We start from the raw sequence: 10,587 nt of genomic DNA, 5'->3' as shown, positions 1-10,587 counted from the left end.
CAAGTGTCAAATATAACAAAGAAAACGAATTTGTCTCAGATTGGTTGACATGTTTTCTATGATTAAATAAAAACAGAAACTAAAAAAATACATAAATTGCACTTATTTTATTGTAAGAAAAGCACTTTTATTCTAAAATTATCACTATTATTGATAATTTTGTCGGACACAAAAACTGAATTGACACTTGTGACGACAGAATACAACTGTACTGAGAGTGTACAAATTCTACGTTGCCATCTATTGTACTTAACAATCTATTTGAAGGTCACGGATTGATTTTGAATTCATATTTTCCGAAAATAATTTGATTTTACCGAGTCTCATCCTGCTTTATTTTTCTTTCTTCCTTTGCAAGTTCTTCTCTTCTTCTTTCCTCTTCTTCTCTGAATTATGGATATCCATTTTAGGAGGGNGTATATAATACCATGCCTCCTACCTTTAAACCTCAAAAACTCTATCTTCATTTAATAAACAAATGTAAATTATAAAAGGATTGAGCTAAAAAAATTGTTTTAAATTCTGCAATTTATAAAATTTTGAAATGAAAAGTTTCGCTAAAAACGAAAATATTGAGATTAAGAAAATCATCTCGATATTAATCAAAAGATTCTTTGTTTTAAAATTGTATTCTTAGAAGTTAATTTTAAAGATCTTCTATTCTACAATATGTGTTAATATTAGTTCTTTAATCTTAGTTTTGATTTACTCTCTCCAGCAAATATTAATTATTAATTAAAATATGCTAAGTGGAAAATGATAGAATTGATATTTGACAAAACTTGATTAAAATCCACTCTCTACAATTTATGAATATTCATAGCTCATCAGTATCTAAAAGTTTTCATGAAATTTTAAAGAATAGTTCGAATAAAGCTCAAAATTACATATTATTGTATTACGCCAAACTTTTTGTGTAAATAAAAGAAATGCCTCCATAAATAAATCTAATTCGTAATGTCTGTCTCCTGATGGATTGATTAGGCAAACATTTTCAGTGCTCACATGACTCAAGATCTGAATTATGGCTGGTCAGGTTTAGTAAAGGAATTGAGTCTTTGCCACAAACTCAAATGTTCTAATCTCAATCTCTTAGCAGCCTGATGGGTCAAACTTTTTATATTGCAAACTTAGACTATCTGATCTAACAGAATTTATAGATTAAAATATGAAAGGTCTACGACATTTAGTTAACATGATATAGGGCCGGATTAGAAAATCAGAGTTTGTGGCAAATTATAAATATTTCTAAATCTTGAAAATTAGATTAGATTTGTTATGCAAAGACAGTAACATTTAAAAGATAAAAGGAATTAAGTTTTTGCCACAAATCCTAATTTTATAATACCTAAATCTCAACAACCAGATGCATGCATACCTTTCATATTTCAAACTTAAATTGTTTGATCCACCAGAATTCATAGTTTGAAATATCTACGGTCTACGACATTTGGTTTTAAAGAAATTGAGAATTAAAAATCCGAGTTTGTGGCAAAGACTCATTTCCTTTGTTGAAAGTGCCCTTAAAGCCTGATGTGTATTGTGTATAAATATGAATAATTATGTATAGATATACAAAAGTTTGCATTTGGAGTGTTAAAATATTTATGTTTCTATGTGTATAAATATACCAAAACATATATAAATCTGTATAATTTGTGGCACTTTGAAATATAAAATATTAACCAAAAAATATTCTTTCTTTTTCTACTTTACAAAATAACCTTCGTTTCTCCTGTTTCTGCTTTACACCCTTCTTTCTTCCTGTTTCTAATTTACACAATAACCTTCGTTTCTCCTGTTTCTGCTTTACACCCTTCTTTCTTCCTGTTTCTAATTTACACAATAACCTTCGTTTCTCCTGTTTCTGCTGTACACCCTTCTTTCTTCCTGTTTCTAATTTACACAATAACCTTAGTTTCTCCTGTTTCTGCTTTACACCTTTCTTTCTTCCTGTTTCTACTTTATACAATAACCTTCGCTTATCCCGTATCTGCTTTACACCTTTCTTTCTTCCTGTTTCTACTTTATACAATAACCTTCGTTTCCCCTGTTTCTACTTTTCACAATAATCTTTGTTTTTTCTGTTTCTACTTTATACAATAACCTTCGTTTCCCTTGTTTTTACTGTACACAATAATCATCGCTTCTCCTGTTTCTACTTTACACAATAACCTTTTATTTTGTTTCATCTTTACAGAATTAACGTTATTTCTCCTGTTTCTTTTTTACACCATTACTTTCCCTTCTCTTATCTTTTAATTACGCATCTCGTCTCTCTTTTTCCGGTGTTTTTTCGCAACTAAGCTTTGTATCTTCTGTATCATTTTGGTGACAACTTACCTTCGTTTCTCCTGTATCTCAGCATCTAATCTCTCCTTCTCCTGTTTAAGAACACAAGGACAGGCAAACGGATGTTTTTCTCCGGGGAAATCCTTTCCTAAAATAAAAATAATAAAACTGCCTTCATCTTTTTCAATTATTCAGAGACCAGAGATGGAATTTAAAGAATTTGAGCCGCGGTTTAAATCCGCCAAAACCCGGTTTAAATTAAGCGCCGGCTTGAATCTTGAAACATTTGATACAATTGTAAGTGGGACCCACCATATTTAAACCGCGGCTTTAATTTAAACCGCCGCTCAAATTCTTTAAATTCGGCCACAGATTTAATAAACAGCATGATATAGCTGAACATTGCAGATGTAGTTCAAACAACCTCTACGCGGTTCAACCATGTCTAGCCACATAAATTAGCAATAAATGAGTGAAAACAGATTGATTTTAAATTATCATTTATTTAATATCTTGACATCCCGATATTCTCCCGTGTGGTCTAAAATGTCAAGAAATAGATTTTTTGATAAAGAGATTTCTATTTTCTCAACTGCATCTGTCATTTTTGTCTGCATTGTCAATCTCAACGACTTTAAAGGCACTGTAAGCGAAACTTCAAGTGACCATCCAATGCAAAGATGGAAATGTTCAATCATTCATAAACTTTGACTGATAAAGTATAATTTAGATATGTTTTTAATTTTGAAAACTTAATATTTTTAATTGTGGTTTTGCTACAAATTGCAAAGTAACTTGTGCATTTCTACATTTCTAATATAAGAAAACATTTTTTCTGCACAAAATTTGAAATATCAAAGGTTTACACCATCAGGTAGCAAAGTTATAGTTAGTAACGACCTTTTTTCTTGTCTAGATTGAGGTGAACCCACCTGTGAGATCTCCCAAGCAGACCCTATTAGATTGTATTCTATGGGTTTTCAGGAAAAATTGTTCATAAGTGGATTCAAGATATTCAAGGTTCTTCCAAACTTGACTCATGTTTGCCTAAACAATACTTTATCAATGAGGTTTTAATAAGATGGCCTGTTTTTTTTCTCAGTAATATTAAAAAAAAAGTTGGCAAAATTGTTAGAATAAGATTTTCATTTTAGCTCACTCGCCACTAAACCCTAGATTTTTTAGAAGAGGATATTTCAGATCACTGCAGAACACGCCGAAAACTTAGTTTAGATTGATAAGAATATAAATCTATATAAATCTGTTACATTTAGTGTTCTTGAAATATATATGGTTTTTTATTTAATCTTTCTAGAATTGGAAATTTTTATTAATTAGTTAAAAGAACGTGGAATTTTAAAGATGGAGTTTTTGGAAAATTGAGCCAGCTTGTGTGTAGAGTTAAATGTATGAAATTCATTTGAACATAAAATTTAAAACATTAAATGACTTAAGATTATTTACAACTACTTTACAGGGAAGTTAAGGAAAATTTACTTTACCATGGGTTCAAAATTAGAGATTCAAGAGGATTTAAATCCGTAATTCAAGATTTGAATCGGCAGAAGGAAGTTTAGCTACATCTCCAATTCGTTAAATTCGGTAACAGTCTCTGTATAAAACAAATAAGGGTTTGAAATAAAGATATAACTGTATTATTGCAGCTCTAAACCTATCCTAAAATAAATAGTTTTTCAAATAAAGATAAAAACTATGAATGTAAAAACCTTAATATCTTGACTGTTCTGTAGTATCTGCTGGACCATAATTCGAACTCGCAAATCTCTGGCAAACCAAACCAACCTTTAAAATGTTTTATCGAGTAGATTTATTACTTCCGTTCTATTCTTTACTCTTTCAACTACTGGGTTAACCACAATAGATGAGAATTTAGTTTACAGTATTAGGTTCAGTTTTATATTTCACGAATTCATGGTTCCCTGCTGCAGCAGCTTTTCTTAAAAAAATACACATATAAGACAATTTTAAAATTGTTAATACACAAAGTAATACAATTTACTGTAAATACACATATAAGACAATTTTAAAATTGTTAATACACAAAGTAATACAATTTACTGTAAATACACATATAAGACAATTTTAAAATTGTTAATACACAAAGTAATACAATTTACTGTAAATACAAATATAAGACAATTTTAAAATTGTTAATACACAAAGTAATACAATTTACTGTAAATACACATATAAGACAATTTTAAAATTGTTAATACACAAAGTAATACAATTTACTGAAAATACACATATAAGACAATTTTAAAATTGTTAATACACAAAGTAATACAATTTACTGAAAAGCTCAATTAAATGTGTTAGGCCACCTTGTTCTTGATATTGAGTAAACATATCTTTGCCTACCAAATATTAATGATTGGTTTCTTACTTACTTTCTGTACGATTGAAATTTTAATTGGGATTTTTTGCACTTGTTGTTGATTTTCGCGATTTTAGCTGATTTTGATTAAAGTAATTATCTCCAAACTCAAGCCTAAATTTTTATTATTTTTTAAGACAAACAAAAATCGTTAACACGTAGAATTAATGGGTTTTTTTCCATTATTATTTATAATTTTTATTTTTATTTTTAATAGATATAATTGATAATATTTTTATTAAGTCCGTATTACGACACAAGAACTCCCACAAATGAGAGTGCAGTATACTGGTCACGTGATACAGACAGAGACACGTGAATCCTATACTGCACTACTATTGGTGGGAGTTCTGGTGACGTAATACGGACTTATAAATAATATTATCAATTATAACTATTAAAAATAAAATTAAAAATTATAATATAATAATTGGAGAAAACCTAAGTTACAATAAGGTTTCTCTGAGATACCTTCGTTTTCGGATTGGAGTATTTGCTGAAAATGATCTGTTTAAACCTACTATTTCTATGCAAAATAGTAAAAATATGAGTTTTCGTATAAATTTGACACAGTTTTATATCAATTTCTTGAGAAAGATAGAACTTTCATGGGTCGCGATCAAGAGCTAAAGTGATAAGCTTTCAGCCTATACCCCCTTTCATTTTTCCTTTACAGTCCCTTTAAGTGGTCATTTGTATTCAAACAAGTTACAGAATTTCGCCTTTAAAGGGAATGTAAGCGTTATTTCAAGTGAATCTCAATTTACAGACTACGACATTTCCTATTCTCTATAGTACCCTTTTAGTAATGTCTGATCAAGAATGATAAGATATCCATGTTTTTCTAGCCAAAAATACATTGCTTTTGATTGTGGTCTCTCAATAAAAGATAAAGGTCAATTTTTTATATATGTATAGTATAAACTTGTTAATTTGTCTTCTGTTTGTAACGCAAAATATTTTGTTTGTTCAGCAGTTGATTTTCCTAAGTTTGCATTGAGTGCCCCGCTTCAGATGCAAATCCCCACAAGTAGAGCAGACACTAAATGAAAGAAAATTGTCACTTTACAGTGGAAACCATAAAACTTTGGAATAGGAATACGACATTCAAGCAATTCTATATATATTGGATGATGTTTAATTATGATTAGTTTTATCAATAGCTCAAAAATAAATGTATTAAACTGCCTTGTTTAATGTTCATTTAATATCATAACTTAATTGTAACAGTTTATATAATATATTATTTACTCCGAAGTTTTATGGTTCCCACTGTACTGAGAGATCTCTTTTCTACGATAAATATGATATAATCTATTTAAGATATTTATGATCAAACTTACTTTTGTTTCAAACATACTTTCTTCTTCAGCTTCGAGGCGATAATTCTTTTTTTCTTCTTTTTCTTTTTCTTGGATTTTTCTTTTCGCTTCTCGTCAAACTGTTTTCTTCTCGCTGCTTTCTCTCTGTCACTGGCAGTTCTGAGCATCTTATGTTTCTTTATAATGTCTTCTATCAACCGGTTTCTCACCTATTTCAATCAAATAATCATCTGGCCTACGTTGCATTCCATGGATCAGCAACGGAGGCCAAATGAATTAGATAGTTTTAAAGCATAAATTGTTTAGAAAAATCAGACCCACTTAATAATTTAAACGTTCGGCCGAATAATCATTAAGATTTTTTTATATTTAATTTTGAAATATAACATGCTTTTAGACTCTTTTGTATTTGGAGATCTTTGTATTTGGAGATTTTTGTATTTTGAGATTTTGTATAACCAAAACGTATGAATTAGATTGGACACAAACATACTGTCTCTGAGTAGATCTTTGAGTACTCTAAAACCAAATTAAATATTTAGGACCTGACACCCCTCTAATATTTGGTTTCAATCTTCACAGAATAATATTTATCAGTGATCTAAATTTTATCAACAGGAAGGAAAGGAACTGAGTTTTTCCCACAAACTCTAATTTTCTAATTTCTATATCTTTGCAACCCAATTGTTGTAAACATTTGATAATTTAAACTATTAGTTCCGTTAGACCAAATTATCTAAGTTTAAAATATCAAATATTTACACCTTCAGATCGCAAGTTCTGGGGATTTGTCTACAATTATAAATCATTACGTTTTTAAATTTTTGTTGTGTCATTGCATCTAAAATCTACCAGATTCGAAAAGCTTTTTTTTCAAATTGCACAAATTAAAAAGTATCATAAATTCAAATCTGTGAAAAATATAAAAATTATTGTAATTTCAAAACTCGTTGTTTGTGTGGCGGCCAAAAGTTTGATTATGCTTTGTTTAGAAATTTGGTATGTTTGTAAAATTAAATCATTGGTATTTTAAAAGTAGAAGTATTATGCAATCTTAAAGAACTAATGTTTAGTTTTTTTTTGTTCTAACATTTAGCATTCTTTATTTAATGTAAAGGTTGGTGGAATTATTAAACTAAGAGACGTTAACAATTTATGAAGATAATTTGGTTTCAAACCTTATAGAAATCCAAATAGACACAGCTACGTATAGCAACATGGGGTATTTTCCGGGAGAATTTTTTTTTGTATTTTTGAGAATTAAACGTTTTTGTAAAACATTGTAGCTAATCATTATCATTTTCATAATTTCTATTTTTTTTAACATACCCAGACATTAAAGCAGCAAAATATTTTAATATGTACATTTGTACTGCTCTCTATTGTGTTTAAGGTCCCCCCAGATTTTATTATGTACTGACAACATAATTGAATGATTATATGGTTATACATAAATTTGCATGTTACTATTTAAAAAAATATTTTATAAAAATGCTATCTACAGTTTTATTTTTAGAAGAAAAAATTTCTCAAAAGTATTAAAAAGTTCTCCAGTAATGCAAATATGATTTCATAAAATTCCGTTTTACCATTTAAATGAAAGGATTTTATGAAAATTATATCTACTTTACACTGATTATTTAGTTTCTCAAAAATATAAAAAATGTTCTCCCGGAAAATACATGGCGTTGCTATACGTAGAGGTTTCTATACATTGGTTTTCTATAAAGTTTGACGCCAAATTAATTTTGGACCAAACCTTACACTTATTGTCAGGTCCTGGTCAAAAACTGTGATTTTAACTTTCTTCCCTTGCAGTTTGTACTCTATACACAGTATTATTTGATGTAAATCTATAAAATATTTTTGTAGAAACCAAAATGAGAAACCTCAAAAATATTTAATATTGACATACACTGATTAAGACCGGTATTGTATGTATTTGTAAAAGAATGCTTGATATTGTTTTGTAACCGTTCTATGTAACTTTAATTTATAATTTGCTGTCTTTTTAAAAAAAAATTTCGAATAAGTTTCCTCTTGTTTTAAAAAAATGGAGTATAGTTAAAATGTTGCTCTTAAAACTATAGAAAAGATTATAGAGACTTGATATACTTATTTGAAATACTGAGCCCAGAAAAGGATAAAATAGAAATACAAAGACCTACATTAAATGGATAAAATTGGGTTCAAAAGTTCAGACTTGCTAGACCTGTACTCAGGACCATCTTGTTTATCGTGTATATAGTTTCGTAATCATTCTATATTCTTTATGAGGAACGCCTATCACTTCTATTTTTCTTTTTCTTTTTCTTTTCTAGGAAGTTTTCTCTGGGGTTGAAATATCTTTTGCGGGGTAATTTTGGTAGGGTTGAATTACAAAAACAAAGTGAGCATTTTCAAATCTGTCTGAAAAAATGCACATAGCTTGTGTTCTCAATTGATAAATAAATACTGAAAGTTTGGAGAATTAATGATGTAGAAATATTTCTTATATGGTTCCTCTATACACATCACAGGAAGAAAGACAATATTATCCTGGAGTACAATATATATATGATATTTCAAAACAGCATGGCGTGGTCCCCGAACTTATCACCTTTAGGTAGAGTGGTCACCGGAATATATTACCTTTCGATTCAGTGATCTTTAATATATTACCTTTTGATACAGTAATCCACGGAATATTACCTTTAGATACAGGTCCATGGAATTTTACCTATAGATACAGTGGCCCACGGAATACTACCTCTAGATACAGTGGCCCACGGAATATTACCTGTAGATACAATGATCCACGGATTATTACCTTTAGATACATTAGTCCACGGAATATTACCTTTAGATACAGTGGTCCACGTAATATTACCTTTAGATACAGTGGTCCACGGAATATTACCTTTAGATACAATGGTCCACGGAATATTACCTTTAGATACAATGGTTCACGGAATATTACCTTCAGATACATTAGTCCACGGAATATTACCTTTAGATACATTAGTCCACGGAATATTACCTTTAGATATAGTGGTCCACGGAATATTACCTTTTGATACAGTTCCATGGAATTTTACCTTTAGATACAGTGGTCCACGGAATATTACCTTTAGATACAGTGATCCACGGAATATTACCTTTAGATACAGTGATCCACGGAATACTACCGGCCTTTAGTTACATTGATCCACGGAATATTACCTTTAGATATAGTGGTCCACGGAATATTACCTTTAGATACAGTGGTCCACGGAATATTACCTTTAGATACAGTGGTTCACGGAATATTACCTTTAGATACAGAGATCCACGGAATATTACCTTTAGATACAGTGGTTCATGGAATATTACCTTTAGATACAATGGTCCACGGAATATTACCTTTAGATACAGTGGTTCACGGAATATCACTTTTAGATACAATGATCCACGGAATATTACCTTTTAGATACATTGATCCACAGAATATTACCTTTAGATACAGTGATCCACGGAATATTACCTTTAGATACAGTGATCTACGGAATATTACCTTAAGAAACAATGGTCCATGTAACCTTTTGATACAATGGTCACCAGAATATTACTTTTTGATACAGAAGTTCTCAAAATATTACCTTTTGATACAGTGGTTCACGAAATATAAGCCTTAGAGTCTGATACAGTGGTCCATGGAATACTACCTTTTGATACAGTAGTCCCCAGAATATAACCTTTCGATACAGTTCACGAAATATTATATATAATATATTTTAAAAACAGTGTCCCCGAAATAATATACGTTAATAAATGTCCACAATAATATATTCAAAATTAAATATTTGCAAAATTTATCCCTGTAATAACATATTTTCATACTGTCCTCGAATCAATGTATATTAATACAGTGGAAAGTGATCCAAATGTTGTAAACTATCCGCCATAAAATCGAAGAGAAATTTCCATTTTATTATACTTAGAAACTCAAGCTAAAATCAAAGGCTTTATAGTTTAAAATCTTCATGTCTAGGACTATAAAAAGTAAAGTGAGGTAAAGTCATGCAAAGACAAAGGGGGGGTTAGAACATTTAATATTTGACTTTTCAAAGCAGTCTGGATTTTCAAATGTTAATAAAATGATCACCTCTTTGCAAAGTCTAGAGTAGGGGGGTCCAAAATCCTAAAATAAAAAACCATTTAAATCACTTAAATATACTAACAAATCATATTCTTTAATTTTTACAAAAATACCTTAGCATATCTTCCTCTTCTTGGGTCCTGGGCACCCAGGTTAGAATTAAAGTCAGCAGGACGAGGTTTAACATGAACCTCAGCCTTTAATTCAACAAACATAAACATTTTATTCTATTCTTCAATTCAACAAACATAAACATTTTATTCTATTCTTTAATTCAACAAAAATAAACATTTTATTCTATTTTTAGAATTAAAGTCGGCAGGACGAGGTTCAACATGAACCTCAGCCTTTAATTCAACAAACATAAACATTTTATTCTATTCTTTAATTCAAAAAACATAAACATTTTATTCTATTCTTTAATTAAACAAACATAAACATTTCATTCTATTTTTAGA

At 29.7% G+C, this 10,587-nt stretch overlaps 1 protein-coding gene across 1 annotated transcript; it reads right to left on the bottom strand.

Annotated features, from left to right (window-relative positions):
- Positions 1–313: 313 nt before the first annotated feature.
- On the bottom strand, positions 314–10,350 carry LOC111711421 (uncharacterized). The gene is made up of 8 exons (XM_023485784.1): positions 10,243–10,350; positions 10,136–10,171; positions 6,034–6,221; positions 5,676–5,732; positions 4,020–4,077; positions 3,225–3,339; positions 2,344–2,440; positions 314–386 (listed from the first exon to the last, which is right to left on the bottom strand). The coding sequence occupies exons 1-8, from the start codon at positions 10,348–10,350 to the stop codon at positions 314–316; spliced, it is 732 nt and encodes a 243-aa protein (XP_023341552.1).
- Between the last annotated feature and the right edge of the window lie 237 nt (positions 10,351–10,587).

The sequence above is a fragment of the Eurytemora carolleeae genome, unplaced genomic scaffold (genome assembly GCF_000591075.1).
Source record: "Eurytemora carolleeae unplaced genomic scaffold, Eaff_2.0 scaffold1127, whole genome shotgun sequence".
NCBI classification, from domain to species: domain Eukaryota; kingdom Metazoa; phylum Arthropoda; class Copepoda; order Calanoida; family Temoridae; genus Eurytemora; species Eurytemora carolleeae.
This window is presented reverse-complemented; position numbering and strand designations above follow the sequence as displayed.

What these genes read in the sequence shown, in the direction of transcription:
- LOC111711421 (XM_023485784.1), bottom strand. Translation starts at nt 10,350, where the DNA reads ATGTTTATGTTTGTTGAATTAAAGGCTGAGGTTCATGTTAAACCTCGT. An exon ending in ACTCTAGACTTTGCAAAGAG is followed by an intron (nt 6,222 to 10,135) that starts GTGATCATTTTA and finishes TGATTGAAATAG; the next exon opens with GTGAGAAACCGGTTGATAGA. An exon ending in CTGCTTGGGAGATCTCACAG is followed by an intron (nt 2,441 to 3,224) that starts GTGGGTTCACCT and finishes TTTTTATTTTAG; the next exon opens with GAAAGGATTTCCCCGGAGAA.